Consider the following 19,366-nt stretch of genomic DNA (forward strand, 5'->3'; position numbering starts at 1 on the left):
AAACCGATTACCGAATACTCCATGCTGCACGATCATGGCCCATCACAACGGTGTCCATCCGCCATTCATCAGTGGTCGCCCCAGATCTAGGCAATGCCTGAACCTGAAGCTTCAAGGAATCAAGGGCAACCTGGTATCTCCTCTCCTGCACACGTGCAAGCTGCTGTTGCCAGTTACTCCAGTTCACGGCACATATCAGTTGTACTACAAAACCTGCGATTAACTGTTTAATCTCCATCCTTTGTTGACTACAATACATGCTGAAGTCCAGGAGCTCTACAACCATCTGGCTTGGCAGAGCAGCAAAGCCAAAGTTTGCACACCACACAGGGAGACTCATCCGCAGCAGCGATATTCCCACATGCCACCTTGATAACAAAACCTGGGTTGCTTTTTCTGAATGGTTGAGTGAGTCAGACACTTGCATGCTAATCTACAGGCGCCGCAGCTGACAGCAGCCGGGGATTCAGATATTGGATTCTCGGGCACTGTAGCTCACTTTACAAAAACGTAGCTACAGGGACATAACATGAAGCGTCACCTTTTCCTTTCTTCCCATGAAGCGGACAGCTCCCACTGCATGGCTTCTCCAGTTCGCCTTTGGCATGTCTACCGAGCATGAGACCCGGGGAGCAGGCGAAGTGGCAGCCTCCATCAGCAGAAGCCTATGTGCAGGCTCTCAAGATCATCCAACTTGCAGCCCAGGGCTCAGACCAACTCCCACTCTCAGTGCAGACGCACTATGCATAGGATGGGGAAACAGGCAGGCATGCCTGAGCAACAAGTGCAGATCAAGCCAGCACCATCTGGGAATCGGATTGCGACTCGTCACCAGAGCCATTCATGGACGAAGATGCATGCAATCCTCCCTGCCCAAGCCGCAGCACAACAGAAAAGAAAAAGGTAAAGAGTCAGGAGCAAGAGCAACCCAGACAAGGTAACAAATATGACCAAGCCAGCAGGTAGGGGCTAGAGTGCCCATATAGAACCAACCACACAGCAATAACAAACTTCTAGTTTATTTTAGCAGCATGGTTCTCCACGATAGGGAAGCATGCAAATTTTCAACACCAAATAAACTCAAGGCACTAACCAGATGGAGGTGTGAGTGACATCCCTGGAGATTTGATGTCAACACACCGAAAGGAAATCATTTACTAGGCAAACTATGACAGAGGCTGTCCTTTTAGCATGCATAGCTCCATCCACTTGCAAAGTTGCTCCACCTTGTTAGTGATCAAACCTCAGTGCTTCCACCGTTATGACCTGTTTACACGCTATAACGAACTTTTATTAAATTCAAGACAAGATTCAGTAAGGTTCGTGCCAACATGCATGATAGAGACACCCTTACTTTTCCCCATCAGAAACCGATGTACATACTTTATTACCATGATGTAAATACTTGCCCAATGAATTCACCATGCGATCAAGACTTTACTGCAGGCACATAGGCCTGCATGCATCGTTGCAGCTCCATAGTAATTGCCTGAGATTAAAATCAGCATCCTTTCAGACCATAATCACAGTCACTCCCTAAACTCGAGGGGTTACTATAATATCTGATAATAGGTCATTTTAAATTAAAACATTAACCTTCCAATTCACGCTATAGAATATGAACTGAGCAACTATTAAGTTGACCTCGATGACTCTTGACTTCTCTTGTTCCTATGTCTTCTTTTGTAGATCCAAAGCAATACAGCTAGCATTAAGACCCAAACTAATACATATTTTATCATTCACATTCACAGGTACACATGTGTATTTTGGTCTTACCGTTGTACCCAGCACTTAGTCTTAGAAATACAAAACCGGAACAGATTAAAAAAATGGGCTATAACTGAATTCTCTTGTTCAAATCAACCAAGAATGCTGAACTGGAATATAAACCAACCAGGCTTGAGGCTTCGGTACAAGTTTAATATCAGATCTGACATTAAGCTGCCAAGATCAAGACTGGGCCAGGCCTACCAATATCATCAAGTCCTAGGCCCATTGAATCTGTGCGGAGAAAGATTGAACTGACTGCCCATCTGCCCCTAGTTAAATACTAATTCAGTGTTGCCAATGGGAAATGATAAGCACACAAATATAACAGTAACCACCAAAGTTTCGTTTCCATAAAAATAGAGTTATGCCATGAAATTAATATATAAGAGGGAAATCTAGAAATTGATCTTACATCTACATAATAAAGTCAACAAACTATGTGCAGATAAAAAGACTGAGCCCGAACCTATACTATTATATGTGTTTTGCAATATGGCAATGTCTGATGCCATAAATTAAATCTTATCATAAAGAAAAGACCAAATTAAGAAGATGTTCAAAGGTTCTAGTCCTCATTACATTAATTCTCGAGCTGTCAGCTGACAAAATATCACTGCATCTTAGATGATAAAAGGGGCTACCTTGGATAATTATGTCCGACAGAGATTACCTAACTGAAACAAGACAGAACAGCCTTCCAATAACAATCTACCATTGCCAAGTAAAACATCTGCTTTTCTTTATCCCAGAAATACGACAGTTCTAACACCATTTTTTTTAAAACACATCCAGCAAAGCAGTTCAAACATTAATACAACCTGGCCTCTTTCTTCTAATATTCAAAACTTGGATAGACTCGAATTACAAAGTGAGAAGAGTAGTGACTTATAATCTCAGACCTTGTAACAGAGGCACCCTGTGAAATGATAGCATATAAAAGGGGCATCAGAACACCTCAGTGCCAAAAATTTCCACTGCTACTGCATACCAGGCCACTAAAAGGTAGAAGAACTACTCGGCAGCGAGGTCAATAACAGAAGGACTAAGGGCTTGACTTGAATATTAAATGCCCATCAGATGTAGCAAAATACGAGGTACTTTATACAAAGCCTGGATTAACTTTAATGATAATGGTAGCCCATAAAGAAAAGCAAGGAACAAAAGAAAACATGGTAGTCAGGTAGTATCAACAAAATTCAAAATTACCATAAGTGTTTTGACTAGGGCAGGCTAAAGAGAAAGCAGGGAGACAGGGGATGAAGGAATTAAACCAAAACTAGTATCTACAAAAATGGAAGGTCCGAATATCCTAGCCCAAGTTAAATTTCAGAACTATGATGTGCCCTCAAGCAGTCTGAGTCTCCTAGGTGGTCATGGAAATGCCAAATTACATAAACTGCTGAGGACCAATTCGGAGAGGAGTAACACAGTAGCATATTCTGCTTAAATTACAAACCATTGTGATTCTAAACACTTCAAAGAGTGCATCCAATGTGGAACCTTCATCTTCCATAAAAGCATATGTGAATGTGACAATAAGGGGGCACAAAAGGCATATACATGAGACTCGGAACTAGGTGACGTGAAACTAAGGGACTGCTTGGAAAGGGGAATTTGGATCCAAATCCTTGGAATCCTGAAACTCTGGAGAGCAATCCCCTTGTTCCAAACAGGTCCTGATGCAAATTACACGACCAAATAGCATCTGCAACTCCCTGTGGTGTTTTGGTGGCAAAACAACATTTGTTTTCCAAGCGAACAGAAGAAACATCAAACTTTAATACTCAAGTTAACATGTCTTCTGCCTCTAAAGAAGAAGGGATTCCTATAGCACAAGAGCAAAGTGAAAGTACACAAGTAATCTTGAACAGGTCAGAACTCATAAGTACATTCAGTATCATATGGTCAATTTCGTTTACTATGTAAAGAAATTAAACATCTAGAATGAAAACAGCTCATCTCAATGATTATGGGTAAAACTAAAGCAAAGGCAAGCTGCATTGCTTAACACACACTGAGGGTTGTCGATACCCAATTACAGTAAGACAAAATGTAACCAACTCCAAAGGGAAAACAAAAGGATATGAACTAGATACCAGTCTATGCCCTTTTTCCTGTGGTGGCCCATGCAACACCAATATCACTGCTGGAATGAAGGAGGATGCCAATCCCTAAACCCTTATAGCTCGAATTCATCATCCAGCTTGAGTGCCTCAGCTGCAGCCTCCTCTTCCTCATCATCGATCGCAAAGTATGGGTTATGCACCTCAGGCCGGAACTTGTACCCAGTGAACACGTAGAAGGCAAGTGTGGCAAGCTCGCCAGCCACGACGCTGGTCCACAGATACCGGTATGAGGTGATGGTCTGTAATGCGTACACCACAACGCGCGTGAAGTAAATGTAGCAAATGACAACCACATAGTACTGGCGGAAGAGAGTCAGCTTCATGAGGTTCACAGCCGCCTTCCCATCTGAGCGAGCAGCCTCCCGGAGGTTCTTAATGGACCAGACAATGGGGAAGAGCACGGCGCAGCAGCAGACCACATCGACCAGCAAGAAAATTTGCTTCCAGGTGACCCAGTCCCGAGCATAGGGTCCAGATTCGTCGATGACCACCTGCGCAATGTTGGCCACGACTTGCAGGGGGATGACCACCATGAGCACCTTCTTCTCCTTGTCGGCTAGGTAGGGTTTGAGGAAGGACCAGCCGGTGCCGATGAGCACTATGAGCGTGAAGAGCGAGATCCCCTTGAGGAAGCTGAAGATGTAGAAGAGCACGTCCCATCCGTGGGCGGTGCCGGTGCGCTCGATGCAGGACTTGTCCTCGGCCTCGGCGAGGAGGTTGAGCGCCTTGAGCACGAGGACGGCAAGCATGAAGTAGTGGATCCGGAAGACCGCGGCGCGCTTGCGAAGCAGTATGGCGACCCAGGCGGCGGCGAGGCCGGCGTAGGCGAGGCAGAAGAGGAAGTAGATGGAGGGGAGCGAGGAAGCCCCGGCGGAGAGGTACTGGCGGTCCCCGGTGGCCGGGTCGACGTTGTACATGGCGGAGCGGACGTCCATGCCGACCTTGAGCCCCCCGCCGAGGCAGTTGGCGAAGACGAGCGTGTACTGGCCCGGCTCGGAGACGCGGTAGGCGGTGGAGAAGGAGGAGGAGCGCGCGACCTCGACTCCCGCGGGGTTGGAGGGCGGGCGGAGGCGGTCGAAGGTGAAGGCGAGCTTGACGAGTTCGGACTGGAGCGCGCAGGTGACGTCGAGGTCCTGGAGCTGGCGGAGTACGTGGACCCAGGCGTCGAGCGTGGAGAGGAAGAAGCCGAGCTGGGAGAGGTCGAGCTCGGCGGAGGCCGGCGGGTCGAAGGTGATGCCGGAGACGTTGAGCTCCAGCACCCCCGAGTGGGAGAAGCCGAACTCGTCCAGCGGGATGATGCTCCGCGGGTCGGACCGGATCAGGGTCTCCCGGATCTCGGCCGCCGCGGGGGGCACCAGCATCGCGGCGCCGAGGACGAGGAGGAGGAGGACCGCCGCGGGGCGCCTCGGGAGCGCCGCGGCGCGCGGCGACGGCGAGGCGGCCATCGAGTGGGTGGCGCGATCTGGGGGAGGAGGCGGCGGCGGTGGTGCGGTGGCCGGTGGGATTTGGGATTTGGAGGGTGGGCGAGCGGCACGCTGGGAGGAGGGGATGGCGTGGTGCGTCGGCAAAGGCACACGGTTGACAAGTTCGGGCCCGCTCGACTACGCGACGACGCAGTTCACGTCTCCCTTTGATTCCGGTTGTTTTTCCCCCCACTAGAAAATATTAGGAAAAAAATAATTATATTACACTTAGCTTGGTCAATGAAATGGCACGATGGCACGAGTTGTAGAAAATACGCAAGTCCATTGCTCTGACTAGTGCCTGCTGGGAAAGTGCCCTTTTAACCTTGGTACAAGCAAGCTTGTTCAAGAATTTTAGTGCAGCAGTTTAGTGCAATTTTAATGTGAATTTTGCCAAATTGTCGAGCTATGCTAGACCAAGGACAAAGGAATAAGACCAAAACACCGTAGAAGCAGGCTATCTTTGTAGGTTTCCATTGTGAGTGAAATTGCACGCAGGTTTTTTATGTACAAGGTTTTGCACATTAGTTTCTTAGAGACAAAGGTTTTCTCATCGGAATTGTTAGAGAAAAATGTGTTGAACTCGAGTATCGGCCAACTTGTTTCGACATAATCTATGACTGATTTTAGTTTCCATTTTTCTTTTGCATTCTATGGTAGTTGTAGACTTGTAGCCTTGTAGGTAATTTTCCGCAATTTAGAACGGTACATACTCCCTCGGCGATAGTGGTTGACGTTTCAGTGTCAGTGTTGGCACGACGTGCTTTGAGATCAGTGATCTGCGGGGCTTACAGAAAGATCAAGAGGTTTGTTGGGAGTGATGCTTCAGTCGCCGTCTCAGCAGCAGACTGATTTGATTAGTTTATAAGGCGGGTGGCTGGCAAGCTGATTATTTAAGCGTAAGCTTGATGACCCATCCTAGCCACCTTCCTGGTTCCGAGATCTAGCCTTGCTGTAACACCCCTGCAGTTGTTCCTGCAACTTGAGCAGGAAGATGTTGTCACGTTCAGCTACTAGATCCGGCTCCCAGCACTGCCAGCATGATTAGTTACCGGAGAAACCTGGAACGATCCTTCGAAAAATGTTGCTAGATGCATGACAGAATCTGCCGTCAGGGTCCGTAGAAGAATGTTCTAGTTCTCACTGAAACGCTGCTGAGTCTGCTGTCAGAGTCTGTAACTACCACATATAGGATATGCCTGACGAAGATGTGCATACACATTGAGTGCAGGAAGTTCAGACTTCAGAGTAGCACAATTTGTCTGAAAACGCATGGAAAATTTCAGTGCAATCGCAGGCACAGATGGGCAGAACAGCAGAGAATGTAGCGCGCAGTGCGCAATCTATTTAGCGCGAACTGTCAGATGATGGCTTCAGTTTCTCAACGTTTGTTACATTCTGAATCTTGATTGGCAGTGTCTCACAGGAGAAATGAGAAAGCAGAGCAGTCCCTGCCCGACCAGTAATGGAAGAGGTATGGTTCCCTTTACTTATTTTTAACACTTATTTTTAGCACGTGTCACATTGAATGTTTAGATACTAATTAGGAGTATTAAACATAGACTATTTACAAAACCCATTACATAAGTGGAGGCTAAATGGCGAGACGAATCTATTAATCCTAATTAATCCATCATTAGCAAATGTTTACTGTAGTAACACATTGTTAAATCATGGACTAATTAGGTTTAATAGATTCGTCTCGCCGTTTAGCCTCCACTTATGTAATGGGTTTTGTAAATAGTCTACGTTTAATACTTCTAATTAGTATCTAAACATTCGATGTAACGGGTGTTAAAAATAAGTAGGAGGAACCAAACCAGGCCTAATGGTCACAAGCCGAACAGGGAATTGCCTCATCTTTCAGGGTAAAGAAATTCTCTCTAACTAAAACGATCTACAATTTGAAACGGAGGGAGTAGGTTTCTAGGAGTATTGCACATTGGTATCATAAAGATAAAGTTTTCTCATTCGCAACGTTGAAATCGGAGTCCCGAGTATCGTCAACTTGTCTTCACATAGACACGTAACCTATGAGTCTATGACTAATTGTACTTTTTCTTTTGTTTTTTTCTTGCATTACATGGTATAGTTCGTGGTAAAATTCCAGCTACTTCAAACGTGACAGGCCATAGCATACTGGTAGTTTTTCCCTTCTAGTATTTCATTTTTCTGTGAGACGTTGGTTGGCGTTTCAGTGTCGGTGTTGGCACGACGTGCTTTGAGATCGGTGATCTCCAGGGCTTTAAAGAAATATTAAGAGGTTTGCTGGGAGCGGTGCTTGAGTCGCCATCTCCGAGCAGACGGATTAGTTTACACGGCTATCGGTTTGCAAGTTGATTTTTTTTTAAAAAAAACACCTTGATTACCTCTATCCACCTTCCTCCACGTTGCGATCGCCTTGTTGTAACAGCTCTGCAAGATGTTGTCAGATTCAGCTACTGGATCCAGCTCCCATCACTGCCAAGTGCCAACATGATAGTTGCCCAAGGGATCTAGAACGATCCTTCGAAAATTGTTGCTAGATGCGTACTGGCAGAATCTGCCGTCAGGGTCAGTAAAATGGTTCCCAGTTCTCACTGGATCACTGCTGTAAATAGTGTCAGAGTCCGTAACCACCACATATGGATATGCCTGACGAAGATTTGCTTGTACATATGGTTGCAGGAAGTTAAGAGACATTCAGCGTTGCAAGCCACCCACTGAGCTCCGAGCCTCCGCGTCGCTCCCCGCGGGCGACATGGGTAGCGCCCCAGTCGCCACCGGCAACCCACCTCACCGCCTCTCATCCCCACCTCGCCGCCGTCGGAGAGGGTTGCCGGAAGCCTGTCCGGCTCCCGAGGACGGCGGCGGCGGGGCATACTGACGGCTCCCGGGGACGATGCCGGGGCGGGACGGTGCTAGATGCCGTGTGAAGCAGAAATCAAGACTACAATACAACTCAAACAAACACAATTAAGAAGGGACAACGCTTACCACTGGCAATCACACTCGACAGCAAAGAAACCAATAGCGAGTACTGGCGACACCTCCTTTGCAACACCCGCTACTCCAGCAGGCAGCCCCAGGACTGCCTGGTCAGTAACGGGCAGAGTGGCAGCCGACGGAGCCTGTGCGGATAGCTCGGGGGCTCCTCCAACTTCTGTTGATGGCACCCTCTTTGGCACCATATCAACAAATACATCACCAACATCCGGGTCGGTTACGACTACTTCTTCAGAAGCAGCCTCATCACCACCAAGCGCCGTGTCAACAGCCTTTATGACAAAGATGAATTAGTCATAACAATAGCAAGTTCAAATTCATCAGCTGCGGACGAGTTCAAGACTACATACTTTGGTACCCCGAGACTTCTCAGGGGTTGATGCAAACTTAGCCGCAGACATCTTGCGGACTACTCTGCGTCTCTTGACAGGAGGAGAGGGTTCGTCCTCTGACTCCTCAACAACAGTTTCTGATTCTTCTTCCGACTGCGCCAAGTAGCCGGCAAGAACTCGAGACTAAAAAAACAAGTCGATATTAACAACAAATATCACATAAGTGAAAAAGTACAAGTCAGATGCAAAGACATACCACTTCTGGCTCATACCAGACATCATACTGACGAAGAGCCGCAGGGATTACTGGTACTCCCTGGTAGTTCCTGAAGAACTTGGCCAGCAGCGCCTCTACATCATCATCGGATATATCCTCATCGGACATACGCGATGGATCTTTAAGACCTGTGTACTCACTTCCTGAGTGAGCACGTTTTTGAAGCGGCTGAACTCTTCTCTTCAGAAAGCTGGCCACCACGTTGATCCCAGTTAGACCGAGTGCCTTAAACTCGGTGATTTGCTGCATTAGGTGATCCAGCTCGGGGGTGTCTTCGGGTTCGCTCACCCAGTTTTCTGCATGCTTGGGCGCGTAACCAGTCACCACAGGCAAGCGAGGATCATGGTTCCCGATGTAGAACCACCTTTTCTTCCACTCCCCGTGGGAGTCAGTCAAGTTATACTCAATGTATGCGCCTGAGTTCCTGAGTTGGAACCCGACGCCTTCAAAGACTTCTGTCCTATGGACACTAGACTGCGGCTTACAGCGGAACAGTTTCCTAAACAACTCGAGCCTCGGAGGAACTCCCAAATACACTTCGCAGAGGTGTATGAAAATCGACATATACAGTAAACCATTGGGGTTCAAATGCACGAGTTGAAGCTTATAGTACCCGAGAATACCTCTGAATAAGTCGGAGGTGGGCACTGCCAACCCCCTCTCCACAAAATGCGCGAGCATCACTGTCTCGCCTGGATGTTCCTCAAATTGCCACGCATTTGGAAATGCGGGGCACCACTCCAGAATTTTCTTCGGTTGCAGAAGCTTCGCATCGACTAGTGCTTGCACAGCTTCCTTCTTCATCACTGAATGTTGCCACGTTGCTCCAGGCGGCAGCGGCGCAGTTTGATTCGTCAACCCCACCTTCGGCGTCGGCAGCACCAGTTCTTTCCCCTTCTTGGATTTCACCTTGCCCGTCGCCGAAGCCTTGCCCTAGATCTTCTCGGGTTTCTTGCCCATCTTCTTGGTGCGCATCCGACGGACTCAACCTCAAGCTAGAACGACACTCTCCCTCGGATCTCTCCCAAGGGGCGGCAATGGCGGCGGTGGCACTCGCGGCGGCGCAAATGTGGAGCAAGAGAGCAGGGGAGAAAGAAAAACAGATCTAATTACCGTACGGCGTAAATCTAACCGAAAGGGGGCCTTCCAGTTTTATCTCCGCCAGCTCCGGTTTCCACGCGTCAGTTACGTAACGGACGGATTTTAAACAGCTTAATTGCAGATTAATCGCCTAAAACACTCAACGGCTATTCTTTTCAACGGACTGCTGACCACTTCAACGACAGAGATCGCCTAAGTGCTCGGGGGCTGCGGGTACCATACCCGTTGGTCAGTTTTTTCTTTTTCAAAGACTTCTAAGGGTAAAACAGACAAAAAGCGGGTTTGACCCTAAGCTTGACTCTTCGACTCAACCTAGGCTCAGGGGCTACTCCATATGGAGTGCGATTGACATCGCACTACCATATAAAATTTCTTGGAACAGAGACAACTCGAAGGAACAAAAAGAGTACCTTCCAGCCGCGCGACAGTACTCGAGCACTTCGTTCTGCAACCTCTACGACTAGCTACTGGGATAGTGCCCGCAGTGCCCAAGACTGTGGCGCAAGACTACAAAGTACTCGGGGGCTTGTCGGGCATGCACCCCAGGCCCACGAGTAGACCTTGGACGGCCCACTAAGGGGCGTACTCGGACACGATCAGAACAAGGGATAGGCGTATCCCTTTCGGACTAGTCAAGTATGTATATGGAAAACTACTCGGGCCTTACCGAGTAGAACTCTGTAATAGTACTCGACTAGGACTCAGACTTGTAACCCTGCCCTCCCGTGTATATAAGGGTGGGCAGGGACCCCCCTCAACAAGGCCAGTTCATCAATACAAACCAACACACAGGACGTAGGGTATTACGCGATCTAGCGGCCCGAACCTGTCTAAATCGTGTTCCTTGTGTCACCATTGATTCCTTGATTCTCGACGATCCTTACTGCACAAAAGCCCACCTAGGGTACCCCCTAGGCGGGTTGCCGGTCTAAAACACCGACAGGCGGCCTGGATCCGGCTCCGCCATGAGCGGATCCGGCCTCTCTGCCCCCGGATCCACCGCCCCAGGCCAATCCTGGCACGGCACGGAGAAGCGGCCGTGCGGGGCCGGTGAGAAGGAGCTGGGGCGCACGAAGGGCCCGGGCCCGAGGACGAGGAGGACATGGTGGTGGCAGCGGCGAGGAGGAGGAGGGACCGGGACGGTGGCAAGAGAAGCGGTGGTGGTGGCTACTCTAGACGGCGGTCGTCCGGCGCGTCGTCGTCGTCGGGCTTCGACAGCAGCTTCTGGTGTGACGGGGTGCGCAGAGGCCTTGCCATCTGGCAGGGGGACTAATGGGCCCAAGCGGTGGCGGAGGGTCTAGGCCCTGGTGGCCGAGGCTGACGGCGACGATGTGGGGGACGACGACACCGTGGAGGTGAGGAGGCACCGCGTGAGGGAAGGAGAGGATCGGCCGGCGGCAGCATACGGATGAAGGCCAGCGCGTGGTTCCACAACGTCAGCGCAAAGGAGGTTGAGTGGCGCGGCTCGCGGAGGCTGGCGCCGGGCGCGGAGGAAGGTGGTGCCGAGCGGGGGAAGGAGAGGACTACCCAGCGGCAGCGGACGGAGGGCGGCCGGTCTGGCGCGTGGTTGCACGGCGTCAGCGCGATGGCAGCCGAATGGGGCAAGTGATAGGCTGGGGCACTGTGGCGGAACCGCCCAAATTAACCTGACTAAAATGCATTGAAGTCGCCTGACACGCGATTATGCACTTTAAGCAAGTCAACTTGGTCGACCGTCGGATTTCCTCCGATAAACCACATAACAGGATCGAGAAGCATTGCTCACGCGAAGGTGAGTAGTACAGAGGTTACAACATTCCATCATGACAACTTAGTTCAACAATTTATTACATCAGAATTTTTGAAATTCAAACCGAAATTTTGCATAGTTCGAAGTCAAAGGAAAACAACGGAAACTAAACGCCGATACATGACATCACGACGGAGCCGATCGTGACATCAAAAATTCCTTCCTTCGCCATCCGAGGAAGGATCCCACTCGACGGTCCAGCCTGGAGGAAGCTGGGTCGGCCAAGTGGTACCAACACCCAAGCTATTGACATTACCTGAAAAAGATTAGCCACAACAAGGCTGAGCAACTAGTACTCAGCAAGACTGACCCGTCGGAAAGACACGACCGAGACCTAGACATGCAAGGCTTTCTGGCTCTGGGGTTTTCCTTGCCAAAAGCGTCTAAAGTCAGTCCTTACTTTCAACATTTTAGCTCATGTTCTATGTTCTTTATCCATTCTAGATTAGCAACTTATACTAAACAAACATGGTTTCCAAGCAATTACTGAACAAACATCAAGATTAAAATCATCATCATGTTCCATCTTTACTCAGTGCAGAATAGCGATCAAGTAGTCCCAATCTGTGAGAGGTAGACGAATCGATTTGAATTTTATTAACCATGCATGGCAAACCTAATCTCACGACATCCGCGCACCACGAAGGGTCGCTTCATTTGTCAGCCGTCCCCATCGATCCCTTAGGCACGTGTCAGGACCAACTTCCTTTGGCATGCAATGCTCCACAGTCCTGGCCTATTGCTGCACTGTGACCGCACTTGCACCCACATGATGCACCATGGGAACAACTTTCCAAGGACAGCCAGAAGGTATGCCACGCCCTAGTTCAATCAGGTACTAGGCTTCCCCATCCCATACTAGGTATGAGATTAGTACTTTCAAACACTTGATCACGAACGCCGACACGTTTTGACCTTAGTTCATTTTCATTTAGACAGACGGGGCAATCCACCAAGTATCGAACACAAGCCTGACCCCATCCGTCGTCCTTATAGTTGCGACAAATCTGAAACATTCAACTCCTATAACTCGCGAGTGACAGGAAATCACTCGACTTTTACCGAAACCTATTAAGCATTGCACTACTCGACCTTAGCAACTAGTATTCAGACAAGGTACTAAGTTTATGCATCTAAGGTTTCATTACAACTCCTCGAAACGTAAATGCGCAATCAAGTAATCAATAATATTGCATGAACTCAAGATAGGAATTTATGCTCCGGGGCTTGCCTTCAGGAAAAGCTTGCGGGTCCTCGGGGTCTTGCTCCGGTTCGGGCTCTCCTTCGTAGGGATGCAGTTCCTCGGCGGGGTCTTCTTCCGGTGCTGGATGAAGCTCGTACGTTCCGTCGGCGAGATTCAACTCTACACGGAAATGCAATGCAGGGGTTAAACATTTTAGATGGTTATTTCAACACACTCATGTTTTAACACGGACACTTGTAGCAAAGCTACAGGAAAGGTGGGGAGTTCAACTTCTGTTGGTGGAGAGCAGGATGAGAGGGTCGGATTGGGGAAAACTTAGGGTCTGACCCTCAGGTTTAAGGAAAACCGTACCGAGATCCTTAGACTCAACACAGAGGAAACCCCAAAAATATTTCACCGATACCCTTGGGTCAAAGAAAAAGTTACAGCCGAGCCCTCGGGCGAGGCGGAGAAAGGGTCGGCGAAACTTGGCAGGGTCGGGCGAGGCGAACGGAAAAAGGTCGGGCGAGACGAAAAGAAAAGGGGTCGGGCGAACCGAAACAAAGGGGTCGGGCGAAACGAAAAAGGACAGGGGTTGGGCGAAATGAAAAGGACAGGGGTCGGGCGAAACGAAAAGGACAGGGAGGTTAAGTAGCTTACCTCCAGGTCTACCGGTGAAGCCTTGGGGCCGAACAGGAGTAGGCTGGGGCGGGAAGTCGTACACTCTAAGGCTTGGGCAGCGGCGAGACTTTGACGGTGGTCCGGCGGCGGCGGTGCTTCTTGCGGACACCAGCAAGCTCGAGTACCACGCGGAGGAGCGGGCGGCTGGTGTGTTGGAAGAAGCGGCTGGAGCAGAGAGGGGAACTTTCTCCAAAGGGTGGCAGCAAAATCGCCGGAGTGTGGGGTGGCGCAAAGGGGTGAGCTTCACGGAAGCTCAGCAGCGGCGCGGGGAGAAAGCGGCGGCTCAGATGCAGCGGTGGCAAAGGGGTGGCGTTGCCGGTGAGGGGGTTCCCTTTTATAGGGCCGGGGTGGCGCGGAGGGTCGAGGCGGGGCTCCGGTGGGGAAAGGATAAGGCCGGGAGCGGTGAGTGCTCGGGCGAGGCGGCCATTGGCCGACAACGCCATTGGGCAGAGGAGGCGGAACTTCGGGTGGTCTTCGACGGCGATTGGCCTTGGGCGGCGCACGTCTGGGGCTTCCGGTCTGTCGGGCGGGCGAGGTGGAAGGGCTACCGTGAGGGTTGGGCGAGCGGGCGAAGGCGCGGGATGTCGGGGGCGTCTCAGCTTTCTCGGCGAATGGGCAGAACAGGGTTGGCGGAGCAGAGCCGTGGCAGGTGGAAGGCGACCTGCGCGCGGCCGGCGATTGGCTCGCCCTGCGCTCGCTCCGTCCTGTCACGGGCGCGGGTTGGGCGCCGTGGCTCTCGTCCTGTCGCTGTCGTGCTGGTGATAGGGCGCTGGCGAGCTGCTGGTGGCCGGCGGCCACGCAGCGCGCGAGCGAACGTGCTCTGGTGCGCGGGCGTCGAGGCTCCTTTCGGGCAGCAAACCTGACCAGCTTTGGAGCGATCCTTCTCCGAATCTTTCAACACAACTCCCGAAACTCCCTTAAACAAACTTGTTCAACTCTGATCGTTCTTCAAACTTTGTTTAAGGTGTCAGTTTTTATTGTGAGAGGATTCGAAGATATTTTACGCCAAAGTTAGCCAAAAATCTGGAATTCCAGACTTAGGATTTTTAAGGCACCAGGGGTGAGTTGACTGGTTTACCTCACTTTGACCGGGATTTTGAACAAGTTCGGGTCCGATTTGGATCTGGGTCAGTGTAACAAAGTTGGAACACTCTCGAGGTACTACAACTTCTATTAAGGCTCTGACTCGAGTTTAGATAGGAAAACGGGAGATGAAAGCTTGCAAAGTTGGAGGAAAACTCGAATTCCAGGACTTATGAGATTTTCAGGGTCCTTTAGGAAAGCCGGCTTTGGTTGCTTTTTTTGACTTCCTTCCACTCCGAAATGGTCAAAGTGCCTTTAACAAAATTTGTTGGAATTTAAAAGTTTTACAACTCTTATTTGGGCGAAAACTTAAGTTTGTATATAGAATTTCAAGCTTTAAATCAAACTCCAAAAGGAGCTTCTTAGGTTTATAAAGGTCATTTCACTTCTTAAATTAAGTATTTATCACTGGTTTAGAGTTAAAAGCACTTAATTTAGGTAGAGTTGTTACAGGCACGACAGCTCCTGTGCCTTCAACGGCAGCGGCGTGGTGTCGGGGTCGGGGTGGCCTGTGCAAGGTGCGCCAGCAACGCTATGGAGGCGCGGTAGGGACACTTGGCGCAGGGGGGCGCTGGTAGCACCGAGGTGGTGCTGCGGGCGTCGTTGGGCCACCTCTTCTCGGCTGAGGAGTTGCGGAGGTGGCGACAGGAGAGGAAGGCGGCTGAGCTCTGGTGGGGGTCGTGCGCATGGAGGAGGCTGTGGGGAGTGGGGGCCCGATGTACTGTGCGGTGACGCGACGGCATGGTGCGTGGAGGTACGGCGGCGATACCGCCCCAAATGGGCTGCCGTGACGGTGGTTCGGGAGTGCCGAGCCATGATCGTGCAGCAAGGGATTGAGATGCTCAGGGCGAAAGCCCTCGCTGGCGTTTGCAGGTGGAGATGACAGCGGCGCCCTAGGGTGTCATTCTCCCCATTGAGAGCGCCATGTCTGAGCTATAGCCCTGCTGCACGGGGTACTCTAGGTGAAAACCCTGTCCAAACCTTGGACGAGCGACGGCAGCGCCATTGGCGTCGTGCTCTCCTTGGAGGTGTCGTCTCTAGAGACCCATATCGGTTTGTGACATTGCTAGTCCGTTGGTCATGGACGGTAGCAGCTGGTGGTGGCACTTCCGCCGCGTGGCAAGCTGGATGGGCGTTGTCGAGGACATGTGGAGGCAATCACAAGTAGGGCGGCGGCTAGGGGTATTCGTATAGTTGTCGGTTTTGGTTGCTTGCAGCGGACCACGACGGCTGGCGTTGCTTGGCAACGGTCAGTGCGGCGTGGGACTGCGTCGGAGGACGGCGCTTGCGGCAATGGCATCATGAGACAACTAGGCTTGCAGCGGACTACGGTGGGTTGCTCAGCTTGGCTAGGCTATCCGGTGCGGTACATCGTTGGAAGACGGCGCAAAGCGACTTTTCTGGTTTGCTGACGTAAAGGCTTTTGTGAGGGTGAAGCAACGAGGCAAGGTCAACCTGCGGCGGCGACTTGGTTGATTGATGGAGATCTTGTGAAGCGGGGCAGCATTGCTCACCACTCAGACGTCAATAAAAGAAACGGATCTGTGATATGGAGTACCGTGACGGGCGAGGTGAGACTCCCTCGCACGGTGTTTCTTCGAGGCGACGAGAGCGAGGTGGAGTCCAACGGCAAATGTGGTGAGGCTCCTGCACATTGTGTTATCGTGGTGGCGACTGCGAGGCAGCCTGCGAGAGGTCCGGATTCGGTGATATCACTACATTAGGTGGATGGTGGTATTGCAGCGGCACTACAGCTGAGGGTCCCGCATGGCGGTGGCCTTCTCGGTGCGGTGCAATCTACTTCTATCGATTCCCCATCGACATAGGGCCACGCCTGGAGGTTTCGGCAAAGACATGAGCGTGAATGTTGGTGGGTGCCGCCATGGAGAGTGGAGTGGAGAGGCCACATTTGAGTTGAGTGGTGACCCACATTAACGTCTCAATCCAACCGAGTGAGTCTTTTTTTCTTTTTTTTCTTTTTCTGACTATGGTCTCTCAGGACTATAGGCTTGTATTTTCTGCTATATCAATGCAACACGCACATCTTGTGCGTCGTTCTTTCAAAAAAGAGCGCAGGAAGTTCAGACTTTAGAAGTAGCACAGTTTGTGCCCGAAACACTTGGAAAATCTTTGCGTTGTGCAATCGCAGGCACATATTGGCAGGAATTGAAATGCGCAATCGCGTTTCGCGCGAACCGTCAGATGATGGCTTCAGTTTCTCAACGTTTGTTACATTCTGAATCTTGATTGGCAGTGTCGCACAGGAGAAAATGAGAAAGCAGAGCAGTCCCTGCCCGGCCACTGCCAGTAATGGCCACAAGCCTACTGGTGGTGGTGGTACTTGTCGGCGAGCTGCTGCACCCTGAGCTCCAGCTCCCGGATCCTCGCCGCCCACTCGGGCCTTATCACCACCGGCCTCACCTCCCCGACAACCACGTCGCCTGCCCCTGGCTTCTCCTTGGCCTGCCGGCGCGCCACGGGTTTCTTGTCTTTCCTCCTGGCCGCCTCCTTCGCCGCCGCGGCCCTCTGCAGCGCGCGCAGCACGTCGGACCCCCGCAGCTGCCCCCCCTCAGGCGCCGGCGCCGGTGAGATGGACCGTCCGGGCGTTGCCTCCTCCCGCTCCGGCACTTCGTCGTCGTCGTCCTGCTCTTGCCCGAAGAAGCCGTCATCGACGTCGGAATCGGAGCCGCCGCCGTCGTCGTCCCATGAGCGGTCACGACGGGACCCTCCTCTGGTCCAGCGCCGCGGCTTGGCTGACACCACGGTGGGCGCCGGCGCGCGGCGGCAGGGGATTGCCGCGTGCGGCTGGGGATGGAGAGGGACGAAGCAACGTGCGGCGGAGAACATTGGATGGATCATGGCGGAATGGATGGACGGACACACTTGGAAGTTGGGAATTGGATGGCCCAAAGGCTCGGATTAAGGCAACCGGGCCCAGCCCAAGAGATTATAAAAGGCAGAAGGCTCCAAAGTTTTTCTTTTTCAGTGGCAATGACAGAAACATGAGATCGCATATGAACATATTTCTGAACATCATAGCTCCGACGTGCAAAACAACCGATCGTGTAGTTGGTTCGTCTAGCCTAGTCTCATCGAATTGGCGACCTTGACGAGCTTGATGCATAATGAAATATGAACAGCGACCTTGACGACCTTCGGCATGAAGGTTTCTTTCTGACCACAACTCTTCTTCAATCTGCAATAATCTACAAGCTCGACAGCAAAATTTGCAAGTACAAACAGCCACCGATGCATCAACACCGCGGCGGCGTCACGGTTCTCTATCAACAATTTGCGCCAGCGAAACACGCACGCACGCTACGACGACGAGCCGGCGGGCACGGCCTCGAAGAGCTTGGCGAAGTAGAACTGCGTGGAGATGAAGCCCCGGTTGGCGACGCGCCAGCCGGCCTCGCGGAGCGCGTCCTCGATGTCCCGCTCGGCGTGCAGGTAGGCGCGCGTGGCCTTGGACGGGCCCGGGAACAGCTCGCCGACGCGCTTCAGGAAGTCGAAGTAGAGCGTCCTGGGCGCGAAGCTGATGAGCAGCCGCTTCTCCGCCAGCGACGCCAGGTGCTTGATCATGGCACGCGCCTCCTCCCGCGGGTAGTGGATGAGCACGTCCAGGCACACCACCACGTCGTACCGCCCCTGCAGGCTCTCCAGGTCGCGGACCTCGAACCGCGGCATGCGGAACGGGGACCCCGCCGGCTGCGACGCCAGCGCCAACTGCGCCTGCCGCTGCGCCTCGGAGACCATGGCGGCCGAGATGTCTGAGGCCAGCACGTCCGCGCCCTCGGCGGCGAGCGGGATGGCGAGGGACCCCGTCCCGCACCCGGCGTCGCACACCGTGGCGCCCGCGAGCTGGAGCGGCGAGTCGCGGAGCATGGACAGCGTGGCGGCCACCGTCTGCGCGTGGCCCTCGCGGATGTCCAGCTGCACGCGGTTCACGCCCTCCGTCGCCGACCCGTAGATCTTGCGCCATCGCTCGAAGCCCGTCGAGTTGAAGTAGGCGCGGACGGCCTCCTTGTCGCCGCCGCCCGCGGCCTCGGCCTGTGCGCGCCGCCGGCGCTCGGGATCGGAGAGAGAAACCGCCGCCGCCAGCGCGGCGGCCGCGGCCGCGGCGGCGGGCAGGGAGAGCGGCGGGAGGTCCGCGGCCGGCGGCAGCGCCGCGGCGGTGGTGCTGGGAGCCTTGCGCTGCGGGCGGAGGAGGACGTGGGAATGAGGGTGGTGGAGCAGGGCGGGCCGCGGCGGCGGCAGCGAGTGGAGGCGGGAGAGCGGCGCGGTGGAGACGCCGGCGCGCGCCATTGCCGGAGCGAGGAGTGGGGGGGATTCGACTACGAGTGGTTCGCGGGTGATGGAGTTCGGATTTTGGGGATAGGGTTTTTACAGATTGCCCCTCGTGTGTGCGTTGCTTTTCTGCGGCAGCTTGTGGTTGAGGATGCTCTTTGGATTGGGGATTAGTGTAGGGATGTAAAAGGTAAGTGGGCCTGGTTTTGCTTGGTTTCCGGTACTCTTCTGGGCTTACGATCGTAGCCCAACACAGTCCAGTAAGTTTGTTGCCTTTTTTATAATT

The 19,366-nt window shown here is 52.2% G+C and overlaps 3 protein-coding genes across 11 annotated transcripts; all 3 read right to left on the bottom strand.

Annotated features, from left to right (window-relative positions):
- Positions 1–369: 369 nt before the first annotated feature.
- On the bottom strand, positions 370–5,463 carry LOC117852559 (protein CANDIDATE G-PROTEIN COUPLED RECEPTOR 7). Of its 9 annotated transcripts, none has more exons than XM_072292997.1 (5): positions 3,870–5,463; positions 1,597–2,689; positions 1,392–1,489; positions 1,094–1,277; positions 370–869 (listed from the first exon to the last, which is right to left on the bottom strand). In XM_072292997.1, exon 1 carries the CDS (start codon positions 5,342–5,344, stop codon positions 3,953–3,955), a length of 1,392 nt encoding a protein of 463 aa, XP_072149098.1. In that variant the 5' UTR covers positions 5,345–5,463; the 3' UTR covers positions 370–869; positions 1,094–1,277; positions 1,392–1,489; positions 1,597–2,689; positions 3,870–3,952. The 9 variants fall into 9 exon arrangements, with proteins under 9 accessions (XP_072149098.1, XP_072149096.1, XP_072149097.1 ...); XM_072292995.1 differs by having other exon boundaries at positions 1,384–1,489; XM_072292996.1 differs by lacking the exon at positions 1,597–2,689.
- An 11,486-nt stretch (positions 5,464–16,949) lies between these two features.
- LOC117853907 (uncharacterized) lies at positions 16,950–17,793 on the bottom strand. The gene has a single exon (XM_034736186.2). The coding sequence runs from the start codon at positions 17,650–17,652 to the stop codon at positions 17,116–17,118; it is 537 nt and encodes a 178-aa protein (XP_034592077.1). The 5' UTR covers positions 17,653–17,793; the 3' UTR covers positions 16,950–17,115.
- Positions 17,794–17,938: 145 nt separating this feature from the next.
- On the bottom strand, positions 17,939–19,184 carry LOC117853906 (uncharacterized). Its single transcript, XM_034736185.2, has one exon. The coding sequence runs from the start codon at positions 19,096–19,098 to the stop codon at positions 18,112–18,114; it is 987 nt and encodes a 328-aa protein (XP_034592076.1). The 5' UTR covers positions 19,099–19,184; the 3' UTR covers positions 17,939–18,111.
- Between the last annotated feature and the right edge of the window lie 182 nt (positions 19,185–19,366).

This window comes from Setaria viridis, chromosome 4 (genome assembly GCF_005286985.2).
Source record: "Setaria viridis chromosome 4, Setaria_viridis_v4.0, whole genome shotgun sequence".
Lineage (NCBI taxonomy): Eukaryota > Viridiplantae > Streptophyta > Magnoliopsida > Poales > Poaceae > Setaria > Setaria viridis.

Excerpts from the sequence above, each read along its gene's own strand:
- LOC117852559 (XM_072292996.1), bottom strand. The coding sequence starts at position 5,344 with ATGGCCGCCTCGCCGTCGCCGCGCGCCGCGGCGCTCCCGAGGCGCCCC.
- LOC117853907 (XM_034736186.2), bottom strand. The coding sequence starts at position 17,652 with ATGATCCATCCAATGTTCTCCGCCGCACGTTGCTTCGTCCCTCTCCAT.
- LOC117853906 (XM_034736185.2), bottom strand. The coding sequence starts at position 19,098 with ATGGCGCGCGCCGGCGTCTCCACCGCGCCGCTCTCCCGCCTCCACTCG.